The sequence below is a fragment of the Dermacentor variabilis genome, chromosome 1 (assembly GCF_050947875.1).
Source record: "Dermacentor variabilis isolate Ectoservices chromosome 1, ASM5094787v1, whole genome shotgun sequence".
NCBI lineage: Eukaryota > Metazoa > Arthropoda > Arachnida > Ixodida > Ixodidae > Dermacentor > Dermacentor variabilis.
In genome coordinates, this window is record NC_134568.1 from 35,942,007 (window position 1) to 35,969,423 (window position 27,417).

Consider the following 27,417-nt stretch of genomic DNA (forward strand, 5'->3'; position numbering starts at 1 on the left):
AAGATTTGCAGGGGCATACCAACTATTTGTAGAGTGTGTCCGTGTGTTACAGTAAGTGAAATGGCGTGGAAATGCTTCTGTTTTAAGTATATTTAACCGACAGGGACCTATTTATCAATCACACATGGTGAAACATGGGGGCCCGAAAAATGAGCTGAATTTGCATTTATCTCTTGCAACTATATAACATCTCAAGATGATACAGGGGCAAAAGGCAATGAGTGCACCCACAGTGGTCTCGGATCGCCCCCAGTAGTAGCAGTACAGCATACATAAAAAGGCACATTTGCTACAAAGAATTCAAATAATTCAACAAGGAATTGTACTTGCTGTTTAAGTCTACAAGATAAATGTATCACTAGTTTAGATAATAGTACTGTCGAGGTTATAGGCGACGACATACAATCAGCATAAATTACTTGCAATATTCACACATTAAAAAAAGTGGACTCGCCATCTCGGCCCTGCGACCGAAGGCGTCCAGCGAACCTGCTAAATACCACCACTACAACTGCTGAGGGGGTATGCAATGCTTTAGTGCTTTATAATGCCCCCCCCCCCCCCCTTACTCTTCCCACACACTCAATTTCCACTAGATTTGATATCTGTTGAGGTCACAATTATTCCAGGGCAATGGGATAAATTCTTTGTTCGCAAAACACATTCCTAAAGCTCCGAATAGCTTACATGTGTAATATACTAAAAATATCATAATTAGTTCTCTATCTTCGAAGTTTGCCTTCATATTGGTGATAATGCGCCCATTATTTTCGCCAAATATAAACAAATGTATCGTTAAGTTCATGGTGGACATCGCTGAAACAAGGACGGAAGGTGTTATGAGACATGAAAATAAGGAAAGAAAAACGACGGCTCATTATTATTTACGCTTTTAACCGGACCAGGAACGTAAAAATTTTGTCATACATTGCAGTTACAATGCCCCCCTCCACTTTCCACAAAATATGAGCTTGTTGTAAACTACAGCTATGTCGGGACACTGGGAAGCATAGTTGATAGCGGCCATGTCACACACTCTATGAATTAGACAATTTTTACAAAAGCTGTATTTGATCCAACCACTTCGCACAGGAAGTTTCCATTGGGCACCACCATTTTTCGCTAAATTTTGTCTTGGCGGCTTTTATAGTGCTGCCAGAAAAGCGAGCTAAATTCTTCCGCTCTCGTTAGACACGCTCAAACACGCTGGAGTGCTTGCATACGCGATTTATTCCGAAAGCCATCTATTTTGAACTTCACCTCCACATCACCCATTAATTTATCCTTAGTCACCAAACCTAATGAAGCTGCCTTCTTTAGTTCAGTGAGGATACCAGCCTAAACTAACATCACGCATGACAAAAAAAGTACAAAAAATGAGGGTTCAATGATTATTCGTAACGCTTTTCAATAACCCAGAAATATTAAAACTATGTAATACATTCCACTTGAAATGCTGCCTATTCCTTCAAAGTATAAAGTATCTTAATTAAACTCTCTTGGGACCATAGCAGTAGCGTGATAATTTCGAACACTTGTTCACAATTTTTTTATGCTGTATTTATCAACATGCATTTACCATCGCACATAAACTTGGCGTATTGCTCCTGTTATGTTTGCACAATTTCATCTCAGTTGTTATTGTAATAATGTACCGTATTTACATGATTGTAAGTCGACCACTTTTTTAAAATTTGAAAGTCTGAAGTTGGGGTGTCGACTTACAATCGAAACCAAAACATGGCCCCGCCAAAAAAAGCAATACCAACGGGAGCTACAACGTAGTTACAATTTTATGTTTGCTCTATGGCCCTACCCATATCTTTTCGCTATCCCACGTATTTGTTCGCTTTTCGGAAGGGTTTTTCAACATTTTTGAGTCTTACAGTGGATGCAACACTCATGGGGGGGTGTCAATAGTTGATGGAAGTGCCGCTGTTCCCATTTGCGGCAGCACCCTCAGAACGGCGGCGCTTGCGGGAAGTATCGGTAGTTCATGGAAGAGCAGACACCGCTCGCGGGTTTCTCTTTCTCTGTTTAAAGGCACTGGTATTGGTTTGACCAACTTTTTGACGCGCTCCACTTGACTGCCGGCTACGTGCTACTTCTATGCTTCCCCAGTCGTCATGAGTGCTGCAGGCTCACTAATCGTTTGGCACTCATTCACAGCAGCGTTCAAGAGGGCTGCCATCCTTTCGCCGAAGAAACAAATCACTGTGCAGCGGGCCGCAATTTCGATGTTTCTAAACGGGTGGTGCGAGAGTGGCGACTGCAGCGAAGCGAAATTTTCACCCTGTGGCGGCAAGTGAGAAATTTCCCACGTGCCTAAGTCTGGACGCTTTCCGGAGCTGTAGGCTAAGCTTGCGGCGTATGTCGCTGAAATGCGTGATCGGTCCCTGCCATTGAAGTGCGACGTGGTCATGAAACAAGCCCGGACCTTCGCCTTAATTTTAAGGTTCTGCTCCGCCGTGAGTACAACGAGTGGCTGGCGGCAGAAGACTGCGAAATTACGCCAACCGGACCTGTCAAAAGAGCCTCCCTGACAGCTGCATGTGGTTAGGTGCATTTGGCGTGGGCTGCTGTTCTGCAAGATGTCCTGGTGCGGTCGTTTGCCAAATTTGAAATTTCGCTGGACCACGACGCGCTGTGGGACCGCAGCAACGATGACGATAGCAGCACTAGTGAAGACGAGTAGTCCAGTGACCATGTCAGCTACTAATAAATTTTCGTTATCGAATGCGCCCTCGGTTTTTTTTTTTTTTTTTTTTCGGTCAAGCGATATGGGGGGTCGACTTACATTCGAGTCGACTTACAATCGTGTAAATACGGTAAGAGCAGCAGTCTGTCTTACACTGCTCGTAAAATAGACTAATAAGGCTATGGACCACTTGCATACCTATTCTACTTAAAAATGTGCATTTAACCCACCTATTTGGAGCATTGCCTACACCTTATCCATACCATGCCCCTAATTTCCCCTAGAAATAAACAAGATGCCTTGTTTAACTCACCAAGAACACCGGAGAAACAAACTGCGTATCTCGTAATATCCCCTTCGGTCACGGCATAACATTTGCGAACGCAACTTATTTTTGCCATTACTGTGTAGTGGTTACAAGGAATAGACAGTGAACATTAGGCTTTGAGTAAATTGCACATTCTGCTTTCTTAAGGTACACCCTTTCCACTTCTCAGTGAAATGTATCCCTTCAAACGACCGCTCTGATGAAGGCATTGCCCTCTTTGACGTCCCTTCAAAGAGGGTAATGCCTTCGTGAAGGCGAAGTGGGGGGGTTTCGGTAGTAATCGCAAAAGATTATTTCTTCCCTTGTTGTAATGCTTTGGCCCAATAATTAACTTTTGCAAATAATTTGAGGGGATGATTCAATATATTTATTGAAGAAACATAGCATAACCCACTTTACAATTAATATTATTTACTATATATTTACGATGGGTCACTATAAAATTCAGAGGCATTCTCCCGCCTTGACTTGCCTTCTATATGAAGTCTCCAGCAAATAGCTAATCTTCGAAAATATTTGCTTCTGTATGCATCTCGTTTCTATTTGTATTTGAGAATGTCTCACTATGAGTTTTATGCATTTTTTCCATTATACTATCTTTTTTTCGCTGTGCATTTTACTAACTCCTCCCTTCTGTTTTATTTTTGAATAAAATAAACGCTCCCCCATACTATTCAAGCTGGATTAAGTCGTTTCTTTTTAAATTTTTTTAGCATGCTTACTAGAGAGAGACACCATCGGGCGAAATGGTGTCAGCCCGTCTCTTGACATAAAACAATGTTCTGTGTCGCCCAGGGAATTTGGCAATGGCACTCAAGGAAAACCTGGAAAGCTCAGGAAATTTGGAAATGTCAACTTGGTAGACACCCTGAAACTGCAAAATTATCGCATTTACTCTATTGTAACACTCCTTCAATTGTGACATGCACCAGATTTTTCACAGCCAGAAATGGAAAGTTGAGTACCTCCGATTATAACTCTCATCTTGATACTGAAACATAAAAATGCAAAATGCGAAACCCTTGATTGTTTATTTACCAGATTTTCATGGTAAGAGACAAAAATAGCAATTTGTTCTCCTTTGGAAAAAGAAAATTAACAATAAATTGTAGAGGTGCAATTTGATATTAGGGGCTAGTATTCGGACACCACCCATTGCAGTTCTAATTTCGTACTCAATTGTAACACACATGCCACATTTTATGAATTTTGGGGGAAAATATGCTCACTAGAATAGCATAAAGTACAGCGAGCAAATGGAATCCAGCTGTGTATTGTCTTGCCTGTTAATAAGCCAGTTGAAGACACATTATCCAGGTTCATATGCTCTTGAAGATATTAAAAGATTCCTGCTTTTCTGTTTGTTCTCAAAAATAGGGGTGAGCATGTTGAGGAGGCCTTCCTCGAGACTGCTAAGAAGATCTTCCAAAATATTCAGGATGGCAGGTGAGGTGGACAATTTTTTTGTGAAGAATGGGTTGCATTTGGTTATGTGCAATAGTGTTTCATATTGATCAACATGTTTCATGATGCCAGAAGAGGCAATTGTTTTTTAGTAGTTTAGCTGCACAAGGTGTGTGAAGCTTTAAACTTTCTTCACACTTTGAAGCAAGACATACTTTTCATGTCATGACCATTGCACACAGCTTCTACAATCGGAGCAAGTAGATTTCATTACCTAGTAGCCTGATTTGCAATTTGTATCTTTTGTAAATGTACATTTCACTTCCACTAAACTGACGTTGACAGTACCAGAAAGATTTGCTGTAATTGGTCGCCACAATTAGCAACCATCAGCGGCTATTGTGCTAAAAACATGCTGGCATTAGCATACTACACAAGGTACCAGTGTCTCGGAAATGCTTCTCTGGCACTGGCCTCTTGCTAAAAGAGTACTTTTGGGGCCTGGAGTACAGCGTTGAGGTGTCTAGGCATTCATTCTGGTCTGCTATGTATGCCAAAATACAGTAGATCCTCATTTATACGATCCTGTTTGGTATGGTTTCATGGTGGCAACGTTCGAAATTGCGAATATAGAAATTGACTCAATACAATTAACGCTTCTTTTTATTGCTTTATATGTTCCTGGAAAGCACGACCTTTCGGCACCTCTGTTCCATACATTCGCAAACTGCAATGTTTTTCGGCCACTAGATCCCGTGTAAACACGAAAAGGTGCGAGGCATGCGCCATTGAAAGCAGTAGCCACTTGATGCAGTAGTCCCTGCCATGCTCACTCGTTAGCGGCGCGTGAAAACGCTGTGGTTGTCAGTTTCTTTTTCGGTGCAAGCAAATCTTGCGGGTCGATTGCACGCCGCATTCACAGCTTCCTGCTTTGCTACCAACCCTATCGCGATAAGAATCTTCATTTATCAGCATGTGGGGTGCAGCACCGTTGGTGCCTCGGAAGCATACTGCATTCATTTAATATGCAATAACCTGAACGCACCATTGTCCCTGCTGCAGGCAGCATGAAGGGAGCATCAGGTTTCGCTCTGGCAGAATCGCATTGCACCATCGTCCACGAGTTCGATCTCATTTAATTTTCCCACCGCCATCTTAAAACAACTGCGCAATAGGAAAATGACAAAGCGTGTCCCGGGCCGCTCAAGCACCACCAGCTCGACAGGAATCAAGTCTCATGCCACAGTGATTCTTGCCGATTGTGCCCATCAAAACTTCTCAACAATATGACCCACCCAAAGAAACTGCTGACTCACTCCCAATTCAAGGAGCTCCAACGTAAGCTTGTAAAAGCCACAAAAACGACAACGCTTGCCTCAGTACCGCTCGGGGTCCAACTGCTTGGCATGTGTCAGTGCCTCATATTGCAAAGGTTCATGCAATGCTTCGCGTTACATGCGTGTCAGTTAAAGTTGAGTCTGCTTTTTTTTTTTACTTTGGATTATGTGTTGTACATTTTTTCTGAAGTCTCTTTCCAGAGTGTGTGAACTAGGTTCTGCTGTACTCGCCGTAAATGCCAACAACAGTCAAGCTGCTAGTTAGTGTGCATAAGAGTAGTCAGGGGACTGCAGGCTTCGAGCTAACTGTAAATGCCTGCAGGAGGTGCCGTCAGGAAACAGCAGGCCAAAAATAGTCTTTACCAGGGTTGGTATAGGCAAGCTGATCCTGAATTTACCTGCAAGGTGTCATCTGCAGGTAAAAGGAATGGAAAGTACAGCCTGCAAAAATGTACTGCCGCTAGCCAAGACCTTCAAATGAGAACAAATTGTCAGTGGAGAATCGACTTGCAGTCAAGCTTGTGGAAGCCTAGTGTTCATAAGCATCAGCATTGACGAAATGTTCATCCCCCTTCTGCATAACTTTCGTGTCCATAGCACATCTCGCACCTCACATGTCATTATCGTTTTAAGACATATATATTTCACACAATTCACAGCAAGTGTTTTTTAGGCTTCTATACAGCCGTGTTACATCTACCATCCAAAATTCACAATTGATGCACCATTGGCAACCCATTGCCATGGCCTTGGTGCTCTTTAGCCACACCTGGCCCTTGCGCCAATCACATCCAATTATCACTCGTGAAATGTCCAGCAACAGCAAGTACTGAAACCACAAAAAAAAGGCCACTTAATGCCACTTCACTTGTTATAACATGCCACTGATAGCTGCTGTGGCATGACACAGTACAGTGAAACCTCGTTAAACCGTAGTTGGCCGGAGCTCGGGAAAGGTACGTACTAAACGGTAGTACTGCTTAACCGAATAGCATGAGATCGCCCACTTACCTGTCGAAAACGGAACTCAGAGAGAGTGCGATGAAAGGGGAAAAAACATGCAGTATTTATTCACTTCGCGCGATAAAAGCGTTATTTTCGTTTGATGCCGCGGCGGCCTAGCACGCCGACGACAGCGGCCTCAAACTTATTGAAGCTGCGTGCCAGCTTTTCAGCCAGCCCCCTCTTCTCGGCAAACACTTCTCGGAATAATTTTCATTTGGAATAGAGTTACGTTATCGCGCCCATATTGTCGTCGCGACGATTGCATTCATGAGGCTGACGCAACGCGCAGCTTATGCCACTGTCGGGCCTGAATCGCCCGTGCTATCGCTTTCCGTGTCGTCCTCGTCACTGTCGCTAGTCGACACTTCGGCAACAACAGAGGCAACGATGGCGAAAAGTCGAACCTCGTAGCCGACATATCTTCGTGGTCGCAGCAGCGCTGCAGAGCAACTTCTTCGCATTCCAAATGCCACACACTGTAGTCAACAGCAGATCCCTGTTGCGTGTCAGCGCCGACTTCTTCGTGTCACGTTCGATAGCACGGGCGATGTCTAATTTTTCTTCTATGCTGAGCACCCGGCGTCTTTTTTATCCAAGTTTCGGAACGACACGAGTCCACGCTTGCACGACGCCATAACGCTCTCTGGCACCGCGTCGAAATGATGTTGATGTTGATGTGGCTTCACGCGCAAATGCACAGGGCGCTTGGAGGCCGTTGTTCCGATCTCTGAGGCATGTTGTTCTGCCGGGCCGCCCGATGGAGACGGCGCAGCGCCGTGTTTGCGCGACGAAAAGTTCAAACGCTACGTTTTAACCGATGCGTACGCAGTAAGCTGGTACGGTTTATGCGGATACGAAACACATTATGTTCAATGGCCGCTGAGTCGGGGATTTGACTTTACTACTTTTAAAACGAAACTACTGTTTAAGCGGGTACGGTTTAACGAGGTTTTACTGTATATGTGTTCCTATTTGGGCATTGGCGAGGTCTCCAGCAGTTTCCAACTCGCCGTACGTGTGAAGCCATCTTGCGTGCCACATGGCAGTTTTTCAACAATAGTTAAAACTATCCGTGTGACAGCTTTGTGTGTCTATCTTAAATCGCATGTTTCTTTAGCTCATGTCTACTGTATAGTCAAAATGTGAAGTTGCCATGTGCCCTTTGCTCTGTATTGGCTGATCCAGTTTGTGGTGCATTCCTGGCTGCCAGCTCTAAGCCATGTTGTCACTTGTGCATTTAGATCACTGCAATGCTTCTAGCTGATATCAAAAGCTGGGAAGGCTGCGGTTATGTGGAGTTGTCATGCAGAACAGTTTGAGACAAGTGCCAATACAGTAAAACCTCGTTAAACCGTACCCGCTTAAACAGTAGTTTCGTTTTAAAAGTAGTAAAGTCAAATCCCCGACTCAGCGGCCATTGAACATAATGTGTTTCGTATCCGCATAAACCGTACCAGCTTACTGCGTACGCATCGGTTAAAACGTAGCGTTTGAACTTTTCGTCGCGCAAACACGGCGCTGCGCCGTCTCCATCGGGCGGCCCGGCAGAACAACACGCCTCAGAGATCGGAACAATGGCCTCCAAGCGCCCTGTGCGTTTGCGTGTGAAGCCACATCAACATCAACATCATTTCGACGCGGTGCCAGAGAGCGTTATGGCGTCGTGCAAGCGAGGACTCGCGTCGTTCCGAAGCTTGGATAAAAAAGACGCCGGGTGCTCAGCATAGAAGAAAAATTAGACATCGTCCGTGCTATCAAATGTGACACGAAGAAGTCGGCGCTGACACGCAACAGGGATCTGCTGTTCACTACAGTGTGTGGCATTTGGAATGCGAAGAAGTTGCTCGGCAGCGCTGCTGCGACCACGAAGATATGTCGGCTACGAGGTTCGACTTTTCGCCATCGTTGCCTCTGTTGTTGCCGAAGTGTCGACTAGCGACAGTGACGAGGACGACACGGAAAGCGATAGCACGGGCGATTCAGGCCCGACAGTGGCATAAGCTGCGCGTTGCGTCAGCCTCATGAATGCAATCGTCGCGACGACAATATGGGCGCGATAACGTAACTCTATTCCAAATGAAAATTATTCCGAGAAGTGTTTGCCGAGAAGAGGGCGCTGGCTGAAAAGCTGGCACGCAGCTTCAATAAGTTTGAGGCCGCTGTCGTCGGCGTGCTAGGCCGCCGCGGCATCAAACGAAAATAACGCTTTTATCGCGCGAAGTGAATAAATACTGCATGTTTTTTCCCCTTTCATCGCACTCTCTCTGAGTTCCGTTTTCGACAGGTAAGTGGGCGATCTCATGCTATTCGGTTAAGCAGTACTACCGTTTAGTACGTACCTTTCCCGAGCTCCGGCCAACTACGGTTTAACGAGGTTTCACTGTACTTTTTTTGCCGTTTAAAGGTTACGAATAGAAAAAAGCAGGGGTATGCAAATACTCGCATAATGATAGCACTTTTTTTTTCTCAAAAAATTGACGCAAATTCAGGGGTGGGATCATTACGCGGGTTAATTTTCCCACGAAAAGAACATTTTTTTTTTTTTTTTTCATCCCACATTTGCTGTGGGATGACAAGCAAGCGGCTGCCGCTGTCAGTGCGAGACACCAAAACAAAAATATCGGTCGGCGGAGCAAGCCGAACGCGTCGAACGTGATTATTTTTCTTCTCGTAAGTACATTGCATACATTGAAACAGTTTCTTCCGAATCGGTAATGAATAATATTGTTAATATCAGCAAGTTTGCGACAATAACAGAGCTATGTCCACTTTGAGGGGACAGAAGCGGAGATGGGCGCACTTGACTGCCAGTGACATAGAAACACATGGCGGGCATGCTGCGGAAACTGCAGCATTTGTCTTCACTGCTATCTTAATACGGCATGTTTTCGCTGAGCATAGGCGAATACCCTAGCTGCATAACAAGCGTCGGCGTATGAATAAGGTACACTTCTAACGTATCAGTGTAAACGTGGCCACTATCGTTGCCGCTCGCGATTTGTTGCGTGCCCACGAGTGCAGACGAGAAGAACCGAAAGGCGCCCTTTATGTTGTTGTTGACCAAAACCATTATAAAGCCTACAAATAATAAAGCCGACGCAAGTTTGGTTGTAGCGTTTTTTTTTTTTTTTTTCATGGAAGTATGGAAATTGATGAAAGGAATGAAATGGGGCATCTGCTTAAGAATGTTGGGTGCGTGCAGACCGCTTGGTATGTCTTCAAGAGTCGTCCACGTAACAGTCAACAGATGGTAAGCGCGATCATCATTAGCTAAACTTGGTGCACAACATATTGCTGCGACAAGTTCAGGATGTGATATTACACGGGAAAGAAAAAAATCGAATTTTGACGGCAAAATTCAGGGGTGCAATCATTCCGGTTGTTTTGGAGCCCGCCCCCGCCTGCGCGAGACCTCTCCGCTAGCTGCTTGGCCGTCGACCGAGAGCTATCAAAGCAGTGTGCGTTGCGAGCATTCTGTCGTAGCGCCGAACGTGTCTGGTATTCCGGTAACCACAGGCAAGCTGGCCATTTCGGCAAATGACTGGAGGCATAAACGCAAGCTGATGAAGGAACTTTAGCGTAGACGTACGTGAGCGGCCTGATCGGTCTGCACGGTCCAGACACTTGTTGGCGCAGCGCTTAACCAGCCAAACAAAGCGATAATTTGCTCTAACCAAGTGTAAAACATTTTGAACATTTATAAAAACAATGTGTTAATGATTACACTCCTGCAAAAAATACACACCACCAGCAAAGAGGAATACACTTCGTTGCTGCTACTGTGTATGGTTGAGCTCTGTGCCACCAGGTGGCTGCACCGTGCAGACCATTCACATTTGCCCTTCTGCTCATCTCATGGCTCATCCCGTCACGGCACAGTAAAGCGGCCAGACCCTGTCCCCTTGTGCTTGTGTTTGCCCTAATAACGGACTCGCGAAACACTATTGCGTTAGTGATCTTCTGGTATAAAGTGACGGCCACAAACGCGCAAATCCTGGCGTCGATGGGATAGCGGCAGTCCGATGCGCAGCAGCCAGTTCGCTCGTATGCTGCCTTGCAGAGGGACACGATGTCGCAGCTATGGTTCGACTATAGTTTGGTGAAAAACTCGACTATAGTTTTAGTGAAAATGAACACTATATAAAAATCAAAATAAGAAAAGAATGTTGTTAATTTTTCTCAAGATCTCTTAAACGGTGTTCAAACCTGGAAAAAAGAACATTAAAAAACGTGTTGCATAATTTTGTTTGCAATGACAATATAGGTGGTTGAAATGAGAGCCTCGCCGAGATGTGGTAGGATGCTGTGAAAAAGGACATGAGGATAAACAAAATTTTAAGCCTCTGACTTGGCTAAACTTAACCATGATTGCAACAAAAGGCAGTTTTGGTAAACTATAATTATGATTTTAATGCACGGCAATGTCTAAATTTCTGATGTAGATTCTGGTATTTAGGCCTCTCATAGGCCGTCATCCGCAATTTCAGGTGCGGCTGTTGTAAAATTGTCTGTTTATGAGTTGATAGATTGCAATAGAATGAGGAGTGGGTCTATTGGAAGCGGTGGCAGACAAAGCACGTGAAGCGAAGTTTTGGGTGGTGTGGCTGCTGCCTTAACCAGAATGAAGCTACGTTCACCCGCCGTGGTTGCTCAGTGGCTATGGTGTTGGGCTGCTGAGCACGAGGTCGCGGGATCGAATCCCGGCCACGGCGGCCGCATTTCGATGGGGGCGAAATGCAAAAACACCCGTGTGCTTAGATTTGGGTGCACGTTAAAGAACCCCAGGTGGTCGAAATTTCCGGAGTCCTCCACTATAGCGTGCCTCATAATCAGAAAGTAGTTTTGGCACGTAAAATCCCAAATATTATTATTATTATTATTATTATTATTATTATTATTATTAAGCTACGTTCATTCCAACCATTTTGGTTGTGTCGTCTGTTGTCGGCTCAACATTTATACCACCTGTATTGTTTGCAAACAAAATAATGCAGCATGTTTTTTAATGTTCTTTTCCTCAGGGTCTGTGAACAGCTGTTCACGAGATTTTGAGCAAAAATTAACTATATAGTTTTTTTTTTTGTTCTTGATTCTTAGTGTCCATTTTTGTCAAAACTAGACAGTTGAGGCAAACTGTAAAATGGTAATTTGTGATAAAGCAACAATATTCAGCACAATTGTTGAACAAGTTAAGTTCTCACAGCCCACTAAATTTCGAAAGTCTACGTGCATTGGTTTAGGAGATAAAAATTTGTAAATGTAGCAGCTTTTGAAAGGTGTTGCACATAAATTTTCTAAGACACTTCTGTTTTGTACAGAAGCCTCAAGCAGTGCTACCTGGCTCTTCTTTACATACACATTTTACACAGTAGAACACATTTTTGTACCGTAATATTTCGTATTCAACGTTGTTGTGAATTTGGTAGTATGCCCGGTGCATGTAAGTGGCGCCTCCACGCTGAAGAAATTCAGCATTTTTTTTTTCACCTGGACTATCCATTTCCTAAAGAAGCCGAGTTCACTTTTGTACTACCGAGTGATATGAGCCTAAAATATAAAATATTTAATTTAATCTGAAGTATGAATTTTCGACCTGTGTTGATCTCATGGGATCTCCCTACTGTGATCTCGCTTGAAACCATGAACACACTAAAAGTAGGCTTGTCCTCTCCTCATCACCGTCAATCCGCTGTTCATTGTCGTTGCCAGCCTGGACCTGAATGCAGCCGAGTCTGGCGTGCAGCACAAGCCCCAGACACGGACCACGACAAGCCTTACGAGCGAGGCTACCACAGACAAGGAGGCCTGCGGCTGTTAGGAACCCGTGCTTCTCTCCTCCCCCCCCTTCCGGGTAAGTGCACGCAGGTTTGTGGCAGAAGACATCTGGCAAGCTAGCTAATGTGAATGCACTTGTAGAAGTTGTGCAGAGGTTGTTAATGCAGCATGCACTTGTCCGCCACATGTTGGAATGCTGTTCCTCCATTGGCAACATGGAACTGTGATGGTGGCACTTCAATTTTCAGTACAGTCTGATCTCGATAATTAAAACTCAGTTCAAACGCCTGAAAAATTTTTTTAAAATTATGCTCATTGAATGGAGGACTTGCATGTAGCGTTGAGTTAAGGCGGCGCATGCACACTGAGCCAACGCAGGAGTGACGAATTCTGGAAATGTGGCTTCATGGCAGTGCAGTGCGTATTGCCATGAAGCCACACTTTCAGGCGAAATTTTTGCTGCTGTGAAGCCACTACTCGAGGCAAATTTGCTTGTAACCCGCATCCTGACTTTACTTTGATATTAAACTTTTTGGTGCAGGTTAAACGCCATCAGAGTTAGTGCAGAACACTGTTGGCAGTGCAGTATGTTCGAATTACCAAGGGCTTTCTCAAGCTGAAATACAGTCGAGCCCACATATAACGGCCCCACTGGGGGGGGGGGGGGGTAGAAACTTTCTTTTTTTTTTTGACTAAATCTAATAAAAATTGTCACCCAAACAGTTTTTCATGCTGATTTCAAAAATATAATTACTTTTTAAATTGACTGAGTGGTTCCAGATATGATTAAAATTAATCACCTATTCTTTATCTGAACAATTGTTAGTAGAGTATCAGCCAGAATGTTTATAAAGGCATATGGCTGGATACTACAAAGTGTAAGCAACACAACTGTAGGACTACTTTTTTTATATTGCAGGTATTACCAATTTTACAGTAATTCGAAGTTCAATCTCCAGACATGGCAACCATGTGGTCCAATTAGTAGCCAGATTTTAAAATTGACAAAAGCAGAAATGAAAAAAATCTGCTCCTAGCATTGTGTAGTACACGCATGTAGCTACATGCTGCTGTTAAAATTATGGTTCTATGTGCACTGAAGACCGAGATGGCGCTTCGGGGAGTTTAAAAAACACCAAAGATGAGATGCTGAGAAAACTTGAAAAAACAAGATGAGCTTACTTTTATAACAGAACACCACAAAATATTTAAATATATACAAGTGCTATTGCATTAGTAGCCTCCAGGAATGTACTCTGTCTGGCTAGTGTCGCTACGGTGATGCCTTCTGAGCACCCGCTGCAAGTTTTCAGCAGATGCATGCTCAGCAGACGTAGCCAGCATCTTGTTTGTCCCGGCAGCAGTGTCGTCAATGCAATCTAGTAGTTCTGATTTTTGGTCAGCAGCAGGAGTTTGGCGCTAATGCTTGAAGTTTACCTTGAGCTTCACTGTCAATACGCCGCGAATATTCCGGCTACAGAATAGCTTCGAAGGACTGGGCCTAACACACCATCGGGATCTCCGGCGACGCACAACTGCGGCAGCAGGCTGGCTAAATATAGTCTGACGTAGCGTGAGCACGCACATGTTATGTCACATTGGTGAGAACAACAGCATCTATTGTTAGACCAATGGTTCGACACATTGGTGTAGCCAGCGTAACCGGATTTGGACTCCGACGCTCGCCCGTGCGCCGATAAGGTCGGACTATAAACGCGCCTTATCAATGTCATCGGGAAGCGGCGCCACAGAGGGTCGTTTGTCGGCGTTGTACGCAGACTTCCTCTTCCCATTTTTTTTCTTCTAAGTTTGAACTTTGTAGCGAACTTCGGAGTCAAGGTCAGAATTGCTGTCAGTGTGGGAAACCTCGTTGGCAAGCATGGCTTGTGCGGAGTGGCCGCGGAGTGATGCAAACAACGCCAGCCTAGCCAATGGCGTGGCTAGCTGATGGTCAACCAATTACAGCACACATTAGGTCTTCTTTTTAAGGTGGAATTTCTTCACTGCCAATGTGTGGATGGAGCCGGTGGTGGCGGGAAAATGAAGACGAGAGTCTGCTCTTTCAAACGATATACGGGTCGGCGCAACCGAACGACTGTGGGGGCCGTCACGCTCCGTGGAAAAAGCTATTTTTTACGGAAATGGCTCATATTTAGCCCACACTGGTGCCCAAAATTTATTTACAGCGAAAATATTGATTTAGAATGCATAATATTTGGCAAAGTGGTCGAATAATAGTTGGAAATTCCAAAAATACAGTTCTCAAGTTTTTTTCGCTATTTTTTTCGGCCTCTAAAACCCATGTCCCCCCTTAAGACAAACTTTCGCTTAAAACGAATGAGAGCCGTGCGACCGTCAAAATATACATTATTTCAATGCCATAAAATTGCATGTATAACGAACGTCTTTGAGCCCTGCCGATCTGTTACAGCGAATGGACAATGTAAACCCGCCGCCACGATGCAAAATAACTACGACCTTCGACCCCATTGCGTGCGCAGTCTGTTTTCCCAAGCCTCCTCGGAGGCGAACTATCTGTTTCGTGCTCCTACACCCTCTCTCCTCCGTCACGCACTGCCCGCGAGTGTCTGCATGTGGTTTCCACGATCGCCCTCCCACCTGTCCTCGCAACTCGGCTCCCCTCTCGTTGCTCTTTCTTGCAACTCCCACGCTGTCTCGGCATGCGTGCTACGGCGCAGGCTAAAGTTAAAAGTTTTGTTTTATGGCTGTTACTGGCGAAGCAGGCCTCTCCACACTAGTCTCCATGCTTCCTCACTTCGTTCTAGTGGGGCCCAAGTTGTAATTGATGCTGCCGGACAAGATGCACACCATGAAAGGCGACTCGTGCTGGCAAAAAGCACAGTAATATGCACGTTACAGTACTTGTGCCCTTTGTAATTGGAAAATCAAAGAAGTTGCATTGCTTTTGGAGCTGTGTACCTGTGCGCTACAGGCGCAATGCTAAGGCGGGGACCACGCATAATTTATTTGCAGAGTGGCAGGGCGAGTTTGATCGCGACATGCAGAGTTAAAGGAGGTGCGTACCGCTCGTGCTCGACAACTGCTCAGCTCACAACCTGCAAACTTCTCTGACAGCAGTTACGGTACTTTTCCTGCCGCCCAATACCACTTCGAAAATGCAGCCACTTGATTTGGGCATAATAGGCGCCACATTGTGGAGCACTTGCTCATCGCTGGTTACCGCCCTTCCACCAACTTGCCGCTTCGAGTTTCACTGTATTCAGCTGTTGAGATGGCAAAGGTAGCTTGGGCGGAAGTGACGGCCGCTTGTGTGCGGAACTGTTTCCGCAAGGCCAGCTTTATCGACGCAGTGCCTGATGCTGAGCCTGATGCTTCTGAAGATGATCGATCCGACGGCGATTTGTGGCAGCGCGTCGTCGACTCTGACATGGGGGCTACTGGTTGGAATGACTTTATTTCTGCTGATGAAGACGCTGATATTGTGGAACCATGCACGGACGAGGGCATCACTGCAAAGTGCAAGTGGCGAGCGATGCGGAGGAATCAGATGACGATGAAACTTTGCAGCCAGCGCCCATAAGCGTGCCTGTAGCAATGGGCTACATAGAGAGCCTCAGGCAACTTGCCTCTGCCAAGGGCCTCAGCGAAGAGCACGCTTCTGCGTTAACTAAACTGGAGACCGCCCTCATCGATTACTGCACTACAGTAACCGATGAGCATCACGAACTTCTTTGCAAAGAAATAATTTTGTATTTTGATTCGCCACTTTTCTTTTTTTTTCTTTTTGAGCTGTTGTCCACTTACTACGAGCTTCGGGGTATAACGAATAGACGGCATGTAATGCTCAGGCTCATTATAAGCGGGCTAGACTGTACACATAATTTTGACAGGATCGCACTGTCTGTTTGAATAAGCCAGAAGTTCAAATTAACAAGATTCCAATGTAAAAACTAATTATAATGGCAGTTGAAGAGGGAGCTCAACTTACTTGTTTATGCCCATTTGTTTATAATATCTATGTGCCGTGGGTGACGAACATTGCCCACGGATGCAGGTAAATTGTCATTGGGTAAACCGAAGCCCATAGCACACCATCAACAGACCTGAACATTTCCTCTAATGCAACTTTCACTGGTAATCCACATTTGCCTGTCACGAGATGCATAGAAGTAAAAGTGCAACAAGTAACAGAATTGAGTGTGCCGGTGGAGAGCTGCAAGTCTCCGATATGATGCGAAATCATTATACCGTTAGTAGACCTTGGAATGCCATGAATGCACCCGTGTTATACATTCATGACGTGGCGCCACCTCCTCCCCATTGGCTGCGCCGTCAGGTGCCCAATGACACACGCACTAAGCCAAACCTCTAGTCAGACAGATGGCAGCAACATGACGCATGCACCGGGCACATATTTAGTCAGCCAGAATCATGGAGCCGCCTTGGCGTTAGGGAAGTATGCTTGTCTTGCACCCTGAAGGCCCGGGTTTGATTCCCACTCAGACCGAAATTTGCAACATTTTCTTTTCAAAGCCATTAATTTACTTTGTTTACAAGAACCTCCCTGAGAAATTTTACAGTAATCCGAGCATTCTTTTTTTTTTTTTACTCTCTGCGCCATCGGTCATTTTTGGTGCCATTGTAGGAGGCGGCGCACAGTGGTAGCCACCCAGGTTGAGCACACTGGCGTTGTCTTCTCGCACTACCTGCACATGAGCCCATCCTCTTCGCTTGCTGAGAGGATGCCACTGTGATAGTCATACTGTGTAGCACATGCCTCCAGGCCCTTGTGTTTCGAGGGCTCTGGTGAGGCAGTTGTGCTGTAGCTAATTTTTGCATCTTACATGTTCTGTATATCATATCATTCTCCCACAATGTAGTGTAACGCTCATAGTACTTGTCGTTAGACATCGCCATAATCTTATAGCAAATAGATTTTACGCACTTTACAGCGACAGTTTTTTAGGCCCCTTTACAGCCAAGTGACATCTTCACAGAACTCATCATTCCACCGCGAAATCACTAACACTGTCTTGGCGCTCTTTGGCCATACCGGGGCCTTGCGCCACTAAACAACACACATTCATTCTTTCTTTCTTTCTTTGCTTTGGAGGTGATAGGCGCGCCGCTGTCTTTGAGCTGGGGAGAAGGCTCACAAACCGAGTAGAGGTCTGATGATGGGGCCAGCGCATGCTGACAATCGGTACGGGTGAACACTGGCGATGTGGGACGACAAGGTGTAGAATGACACGACTGTTCAAATGGCAAGAGCAGTTGTGACGGAGCGCTCGAGGTGACATAGTGAGCCAGGACAGCTGCCCGCAAGTCGTCATAGAAGTCGGGGCCGGGGGGTAGCAACCGGAGCCTGGAATGAAGCCAGTGCCTGGAAAGCAGCCGGAGCCTGGAACTTTGCTGAGAAGGAAGTGGCTGTCCAACTGGTTGAACCAGATGTCGGCCACGTCGCAGGCCGTCTATTGCACTGTGCAAAGTGAGGTTGGCCTAGTGTGCGTCCTGTGCAAAGTCGCACGAAATGTCACGAAAGTGATTGTATCCCGGAATGTAGCTATATATTTTCAAGCTGGCAGCGCATAAACGGGCCAATTACGTCAAGTGCAAGTCGCTGCATCCTGGTAGCATGTTTACATTTATCCCGAGGCCACCTGTCCCGGTGCTCAATTTTGCAAACTTCGAGCAGCTTCGGGTTGTCATGGGATCCCAATCCACACGACTTCCTATCGGGACTGGAACTAGCTGGCTGCCAGCGGGCTGCCAGAGCTCCGAAATTCGAAGAGGCCCAGTGCGCTTTCTCCTTCTGTTAATGTGTATATTATTGATGCAGTTTAATAAAGTCAGAAGTGAAAACCTGCTTTCAATAATAATTACCGCATCTACTTGCATAATGATCGCACTTTTTGTAAAAAAAATTGCCGCAAATTCAGAAGTGCGATCATTACGCTGGTTAAATTTCCCGCGAAAAGAAAAATTTTTTTTCATCCCACGTTTGCTGCAAAATGACAACAGGTCAACAAACAGGCGGCTGCTGCTGTAACAGTGCGGGACACCAAAACAAAAATCGCGGCCAGCGGAGCAAGCCGAACGCGCCAAACGCAATTTTTTTTTCTTTTCGTGAGTATATTACGTGCATTAAAACAATTTCTTCCATATCAGTAATGAATAATATAGTTAATATTGGTAAGTCTGTGGCAATAACGTAGCCCTGTCCACTTTGAGGGGACAGAAACAGAGATGGGCGTGCTTAGCTGCCAGTAACATAGAAACACATGGCGGGTATGCTGCGGAAACTGTGGCATTTGTCTTCACTACTATCCGTATAGGGCACGTTTCCGCTAAAGGTGGGCGAATATTTTAGCTGTGTTACAAGCGTCGGCGTATGAATAGGGTACACTTCTAACGTATTGGTGTAAACGTGGCTACTGTCGTTGCCGCTCTCGATTTGTTGCGTGCCCACAAGTGCAGACGAGAAGAATCGAAAGGCGCCTTTTTTGTTGTTGTTGACCACAACCATTATAAAGCCTACAAATAATAAAGCCAAGGCAAGTTTGGTTGTAGCCTTTTTTTTTTTTTTCATCGAAGTGTGGAAAGTGATGAAAGGAATAAAATTGAGCATCTGCTTAAGAATGTTTGGTGCGTGCAGACCGCTTGGTATGTCTTGAAGAGGCGTTTGCATAGCATTCGACAGCATTCGACAGATGGTAAGCGCGATCATCATTAGCTAGACTTGGTACACGGCATATCGCTGCAGCAAGTTTGGGGTGCGATCATTACACGGGAAAGCAAAAAAATCTAGTACTGACAGGGGTGCAATCGTTATGCTAGTAAATATGGTACATACTTGTGGAAGAAGCAAACTATCGTCTGATCAGACTCCTACGCAACCGTCTACATAGGAATTTGGCCACCCTGCTTATCAGTGTCATAGCCATCCAGTCTCGCTAATTTCAACTAGCCTTGAACCACGCGAAACTAAAGGTCAGACCACACTCATGCTTTCCAGCACGCTCTCACTCCTGGTGGCTCCTGGTTAGACGCCGTGGCAGACATCACTTTGAAATCGGCCATTGATAGCAGTTAAAAAATGTGCAAGTTGGATGTGGCTGCTATCCGTAGGCCAAGCAGGGGCAGGACAAAGCCAGTCCGCACCACATAGCACAGCCAGACAGCAGCATATGAGCACGAGCCTGCACTTTAGCCCCGTCGTGCACAAAGCAAACGCTGCAGTTACATGTAGCTGCGGTCTGCTATGTAGCACAGGTGCCGCAGGGCGCCACCATGAGTTCACTGGCTGAGCGCTCTGCAGCTCGCTGAGGACAACCGCATTTGGCCATCGTAGGCACTAAAAGTGGAAATGCAGCGAAAGGTCGTTAATTCAAATTCTGCGGGGATGCTACGAAAATTCGAATTATGCAAAATTCCCCCAAATAATGAAAGTAAAAAAATAATTGCGCGGTTAAGGCGCGCATATAGTCCGACATAGCGCGAGTGTGCGCACACGCTACGTCACGTTGGTGAGAACAATAACGTCTATAGTTCGAAGCAATGGCGCAGCCAATGTAACCAGACGCGGCCAATGCGGTCCGACGTGCCCAACATTGAGATAGCTCTTGCTCCGTGCGTGTGTTCGTCGCGCCAACCCACAATGCATGGTGCGGAGAAAAAAAGGTGCCACGTCGCTTCGTTGGCGGTCGCAGACAGCCGTTCAAAGTGGTGCGCAGGTTGGGGATCATTCTGCGCATGCTTGAAGAGAGCAGCACTCGGGTACAGCGCGTGCATCCAGAAGGAATGGTATTTCGGCTGGTGCAAGCGATTTAGCGTGACTGACCGCCAGCAACGGGCGCCGGAAACGTCAAACTATAAATGCGGCTTTATGCCGCCGACGCTCACCGCAGGAACAAGAGTTGCGCTCTAATATGCACTCACGAAATGCACCACGACCTGCTGCAATGTTGGTCTCCGTTGTACTTTCATATCTGCACCGGTTGCACACTGCCGAGTCTCACTATACACATAGGTGGCGTCCAAACACATATTGAAGCGATGCTTTCCTTTGAGTACTAGCCACCAATCTCAAAGGTTATGCTTTTTTGGGTACTGCGAGTTCCGATACACGTCATGGGCGCCTTTTTTTTTTTTTTAGACATTACCTGGTGCCACTTTTTGGCGGGACACCTTGTAGAGAAAGAGCATAGTCTCCAAGATGTAAAATGAAAAAAAAAAAAGAAAAAGGGAAAAAAATGCGCAGCACCGCATCGGCGTTTTTATCTTGAGGGGAGACACTCCTCGAAACAACTTTTTCTTTATTACTTGCACTAAAGGTTTCAAAATTCAGCCAATTTTATTTTTCTATGCAGACTTCAAAGATGTCATTACTTTTTGTGTAGCTGTTGTAGTTTTTGAGTTATGTGATGTACAATGGCAAAATATATTCATCTTTGTGGACACTTTATTATGTACTAAATTTTTACAAAAAGCATCGGGATGTAGCTTGTTTAGCTCTTTGTACATCACAAAGGGCCAATATCTAGCCAAACAGCATGTACAATTACTGAAACTATGCAACAAGATTAGAGCATTTCAACCAATCTTTTTTCTCGATTCCCTGAAATCTAACCTTGTATTTTTGTAGCTACTGCTTGGAGGTATTGCAGTTTCAAGTAGGTGTCAGTACTGTACAAATCTTCAAGAGTATGTGTGCCAAATTTCATTAGTATAAGACAATTATTAATGTACAAGGTTATTTTTATGTGATTGTGGAAAAATTTTGTTTACGTGTCCTAAGTTTTCTTTCATAATTGCAGTAATTGTAGATGCTGTTTGTAGATTGCTAAGCGCCAATACCTATTCAAAGAGCTAAATAAGCTACAGCAGAACGCATTTCATGAAAATTTATTACACAATAAAGGGCCCACAAAATCACTGTTTTGCCATTGTGTAGCACATAACTCAAGTACTATAGCAGTTACACAGAAACTAATGACATATTTGAAATCTGCTTGTAATGCTCTATAAGTGCGTGGATTTTCATATCTCTAGTACAAATTATGTTACGAATGTTTTTTCAAGGTGCGCCTCCCCCCTTAAAGGTCTTGAGAGAAGGAGAGAACCAACCTGCAATAGAGGCATTGGCCTTGCCTGGCCTGGCACAAACCCGTCTCTCTCCAATCTGGCTTAAACAAAGGGCCGCAGATGGAAAGAGGAAAGCTGCAGGCCCGCACAGCGATGCCAACGCGATCTCGCACACTAGCCCTCTCCCCGTGCACGTGGTGTGGAGTTCGAATTACCGGTGGCGGTGTGGATTTCAGTGTCAATTAGCGGGATGCATTAGATATTGCTTTCGATACATTGTTGAATGGATGAGGGCATTAAACATAGCAGCCTGATGCTCACTTTTACCCTTTATATTATGATTTCAACGCCAGTAGATCTGTAACGCTCTGTCAGGTTGTGCCCATGTTGTCATCATTAACTGTTTGTGCAACAACTTCGTTAGGGAATGGGCATGGGTGTCATGCACAGGAAATCGGTTTGCTTCCTGCTCCGACCACAGTGTTTAGTTCTGACTGTGTCATTCTTGTTACCAGCGCTGATCACATAATGTGGGAATGGCTTTCTGATTACTTACAGTGCCGATTAAAATGTATTTGTGTGCTCATGTACAGCAGTCTTGCAAGTGGCCAAACGATCGCTCACCTGCTGTTTGATTCCTGGCGTGGAAAGAAAACTTGCAGTGCTCGCCTATTCTTCGTTCCATGTTTAACTTTTGCTACTAAGGAAGATCAAGTTGCTCGAGTATGTCAGTCGCGCTGGCGTGGTGAGGACCTAGCGTTGACTTGCATGCTTGTTGAAGTTCAACACTCCGTGATATTTTTTGCCAGTGGTGGCAGTACTGCTGTGTTGTTGCTGGAGGTGGTGCTAGCCTGCGGTCATTGCCAGCAACATAGGTTGACGGTCATTGTGGCAATTGACTATCCAATGCTGGTGCTAGAGCTTGTTGTGCTTGCCTTGTGGAAAGGTGTGCATGAGGAACAATCTTAACACAGGCACTCCTTGTGCAGCTCAGGCGGATCAAGCTTGCATAGTCTCATCCCGCACTTTCATCTCTGTCGCAGTTCAACTTCCTGTCAAAGAAAATGTTTTTCCTCTGCTCTTTCACAATTTAAATAGATAGTGCTAAGTGAACCCTAGCCTCTCACTGGAACATTGCTGGAGCAGCGGGCAGCGGCTGATGCCTGTTTGCTCCCAATTTAGAAGGCATTCAGGCCATGGTGCGGCTGTGGCGGCCTCTGGTGTGCATTGTGCAGACTTCTTGCTGTAAAAAGTCTATAGTAATACTTGTTGTTCTCAGAGTACCAGTTACTTCTGGGTTAGTTGATAGAAGATTGTAACTATATATATACTATCATAAGAAGCCAACAAACAATAACACTGACGACATAGGGGAAATTACTTGTACGTACTAATTGAATTAAAGAAATTATAAATTACAGTCGTCCACCGTTTATTCGGACCTCACGGGGACTGCGGAAATGTCCGAATAAACAGTTGTCCGAATAAACAAGTGTTTGAAAAACCAGATTGAGAAAACACATGAAATCCTTTATTTTCACGCACTTATTCGGGCTCAGCATTAGGCTTGACAAAGTCATAAATGCGCCATTGCACGATGTTCCGTTTACGCGCAATCAGATAAACCTGGATCTCTGAGAGGGTTGTCTGGTCACTATAGGCGGCTGAAAGCGCAGTCACTGCTTGCAGACGCTCCGCATGCGACTGCAGCATAGCACATGGTGCGTCATCTTCCGACTCGGAGTCATTGTCCGGTGGTGCAGCAAAAACCTGACGAATGATCTCACCGTCATCGAGTGCTGCACATGTCAGTACAGCAGTGTCAGCACCTGTGAAACTGTCAAATGAGACGGTGTCCGGAATCGCAATGCAACCACTGCGCAGGTCTCGGCAGAACATTTTCGTCGTCAGTAGGGAGCACATAGGAAGGCAACAAATCCTAGGCCTCCCGGCACCCGCTTGCCGGCATTCCCCAGCGCAGTCTGCGCGGGCGCTGTCGGCGCCATTAGACACTTGACGCTATGTTTCCATATGCCACGTTGGATCACCGCAACCTTGACACAGCACACAAAGCAAACACCATCACGCCGTCACGCCGACACCAGTCGCACAAACGAAAAACGTGGCCTACTCGCAACGTCGTGTGCGAAGAAACAAATGAGCTGCTGGATTGTCTTGACATGGCTTACTAAGCTGAGACTAGAACTGCTGTCGCCACTCTATCGAACCAGGCCGAAACGATGATGATGAGCGGGGATTTGCAGTACACTTCGTGCGGCAGCAAGGAGGCTCCGTTCAAAACAAAAAAGGCGTTCAGCAAGTCGAACCATGCACCGGTCAAAGTCGGTGCATGGTGCTCTCGATCGAGTTAGCTCAAGGAGTGTCCGAAAAATCAGACGAGAGGTTGCAAGGTGTCCGAACTTTCGGCAGTTGTTATACATTGTAGTCTATGATGAGAATGGCGGTGCCGCGAAGCAGACCGAATAATCAAGCATGTCCGAATTTTTGGAGTCCGAAAAATCAGTCGGCGACTGTAATGGAAATGAAAGTGGATGATAAAACAACTTGCCACAGGTGGGGAATGATCCAACATCTTCACATTACATGTGCAATGCTCTACGAGTTGAGCTACAGCGACGCAGTACTCCCATCCACTTTCTTGGGTATTTATGTTTTACTACTAGAACTAGCCCTGGGAGTGTTGGCCAGCGCCACCACTCACAAACCTCGGCAGCGGATGTGGAACATTCTTTCTGCCGCAGGCATCAAAAGTACATGATCTTTTTTTGGGTGAAAGCAACTGGTCAATAAACCCACATGTACTACCTGAAGGCGTCACTGTTGTCGGATTCGAGCCCCTCGTTATGTAATAAACGAAAAGAAAGGGGTCAACTGAGGGGCCCGTTTTTTAATAATCATATCTTAAGAAGCCAACAAACAATGACACCAAGGACAGCATAGGGTAAATCACTTGTACTTGCTAAAGGAACTAAAGAAATTATAAATTAATGGAAATGAAAGTGGATGAAAAAACAACTTGCCACAGGTGTGGAATGACCCCATGTCTTCGCATTACGCATGCGATGCTCTACCAATTGAGCTACTGCGGCGCCGTTTTCCCATCCACTTTCTTGGGTATTTATGTTTCCTACTAGAAGCCTGGGAGGGTTCGCCAGCGCCATGACTCACAAACCTTGGTGGCAGGTGTCGAACATCCTTTCTGCCACAGGCGTCACGAGTACGTGATTTTGTGTGTGTGTGTGTGTGTGTGTGTGTGTGTGTGTGTGTGTGTGTGTGTGTGTGTGTGTGTGTGTGTGTGTGTGTGTGTGTGTGTGTGTGTGTGTGTGTGTTAGCTTTATTTTATAGGACAATGAATTAGGCTTGTTGGTGTAGACCAGACACGACATACAGCAGTGTAAGACATGAAAATAAGACGGAATGCAAGCAGCAGTGTCATACTGTCGGCTTTCAAAAAGAGTCCACCAAGGATTACCAACATGAACAAGCATTCAGTGAAGGAGGGGGACAGTACGAGGCTTCTCATGTGCCATCGATCAATGCGGTCAGGTAGATCGGAGGATGCCAAATCCTGGTTTACGCGTGGGTCACCTCTACAGTGTAGGAAGTATGCCTGTGCAGTTTTTCCCAATGTTTGTGTCGCCTAACTGGGAAGCTTGCATGCATGTTTCCGAGACCCAGCCGACGTCATCCTGTGCTTACATCACAAATGGCAATACAGAGGATTGCTCTGCTCCTCGCCAGGCCTTTTGTAGTGCTGGTAGGTGGGTGGCATGGCGAGCATAGTGAGTGTCGATTGCATGGTGAATGGAGGGTGGCATACAATTTTAAAACCAGAATGTATTTATTGCATTGGCAGTCTGTACATAAAAGAGGCGTTTTCAACGTTTACCCCTCAGAACTCTTAAATTATTGACAGAACCAAGAAGAGGCTGCATAAATTTCCTCTAATTTTTTTTTTTTCCTTTCCTAAGAGCCATTAAACAACCTCGCTGAGTATGATGGCAAACATTTTTTCCCATAGTAGAACCTCCTCTCGGGACTGTTACGAGGGAGTACTAAGGCGTGCACGGCTGCCTCTACGGTGTTTTTGTGGGGTGCTCACATATAATCACAAAAGTCCAGAGGGCATTATGGCAACGCCCAGGGAGCTCTCATTGGAAAGGTCTATAGGCCAGTCGGGGACCATTTTATCACTGCTTCACGTGAGAAAGCTTTGACCAATAGGCTTTGTTTGCCTTTTTCTTCCTTCATGTCATGCAGTGTGCAACAACTTCTGTGCAGTCCAGGACTGCCTTTCGACCACGGGAGGACAAGGGAAGCAGAGGAGTGGAGGTGGACGGAAGCTGCTTCGAACGGGACTACTACTACCAAGGGGGAAAAGAGGGAGGAGCCTAGAAGAAAGGGTTGGGGGGGAGCAGGGCAGGGCTGAAGGAAGCATCGGACATACACAACACACATGGGTCTCTCCTCGTGTAGCGAGGACAGTGGCGGCGACCAGAGGAGGGAGGATGACAGCCTGCCGGCCCCCTTTATTTTCTTTAGTCTCATTCCCTTACTCTCCGCTGTCGTAACAGGCCCCAGTACTGCTGCTGCCACTGCTTAACTCTGTTCTTGCCCTCAGTCTCTCACACAGCTCTCTCCTTTTTTCTTTTTATGCCTCCACGTTCTCTTGTTCTTTTTATTTTTGTGTGTGTGTGTGTGTTTGCGCGCTCACGTGTACCAGGGGTGGAGAAATAAATGTGTGGTTTCTTTTCCCCATGCACATGCCACCCTGCTGCCGTATAACCTCCATTCAACCGGAGGCACCATCTCTGAGCAGCAGGACATACCCTGGCTGGAGATCTTAAAGTCTGAGCTCTAAAGTATATCTTGGGATTTGAGGAAGCAGCAGCTGAAACTCGCCTTTCTATTAACATTTCAGCCTGTGCTTTCTGTTCCTTTATTTTTTTCCCCCTCTTCAGTGCCAGGTCTAGTCAGACTTTAAGGTGCCCACTTTTTCAGCATTTGCACCATTCAGGTGGCTTCACATTGAAGGGCCTTGCTGAGGTGTGGACGTAAGACAGAATCAGTGTCCAGTGCTTGGAAGGCTGCTTCTTGCTTGTGTAACCTGGTCAGAATCTTCTTTCACGTTTTTTTTTTTCTCTCATTCCTGCTATGCGAAGTTTGTAAATGCTCTTTCCTTTTTCTATTGTTAAATTTGTTGTTCTGCATTAGTACTGGCAAGGAGGGATGCAAATATTGCAGGGCAGTGTTGCATCTTATCTGTGCTTCTGATCTTTGTGCATTGCCTCTGTTAAAACATTCCTCGCTTTTTTCCTTGGGAGGCTCGGCACAAGCTGTATTTTTAATTGCTTCAGAGCTGCTGACAATACATGGTTTGGGCAGCAACGGCAGTCTCTTCTTTAGTTTTCCTTCTCCCCCCCCCCCCCCCACAATGTGAAAATCATATATAATTCCTGCCACTGTGCAACCCCTTTTCGAATATAGCAATGACATCAACAACCTTAGGGCCATCAGCAGCTTTTTTGTAAGGCCCATCATAGTAGCTTACATTATTGTTGTAGAATCGAAATACCGCAAAGTTCCAACAGCGGCAGGTGCTCGGATAGGAATGTTTCGTGCACGGATGACACTGGTGTTTTCTTGTTTGTGCTGCGATCTGCCTTTCCAGTGTCATCCGAAAACACCGAGCAACATGCGTTTTTATGGGTGTTGAGGGCGGGGATGGGGTGAGGTGGGGAGAGAGACTAGAAATGGGCAATGTTGGCTATTTGCTTTGAGAT

The 27,417-nt window shown here is 45.7% G+C and overlaps 1 protein-coding gene across 2 annotated transcripts in view; it reads left to right on the forward strand.

Annotated features, from left to right (window-relative positions):
• The window catches only part of Rab14 (RAS oncogene family member Rab14), a 54,860-nt gene extending 28,466 nt beyond the window's left edge, over positions 1–26,394 (forward strand). For both annotated transcript variants that reach the window (XM_075686646.1, XM_075686654.1), the window contains exons 6-8: positions 4,404–4,472; positions 12,482–12,623; positions 25,895–26,394. In XM_075686646.1, coding sequence (XP_075542761.1) covers positions 4,404–4,472; positions 12,482–12,590 — 178 coding nt within the window. In that variant the 3' untranslated portion in view covers positions 12,591–12,623; positions 25,895–26,394. The remainder of the gene's footprint in view (positions 1–4,403; positions 4,473–12,481; positions 12,624–25,894) is intronic.
• Positions 26,395–27,417: the final 1,023 nt, after the last annotated feature.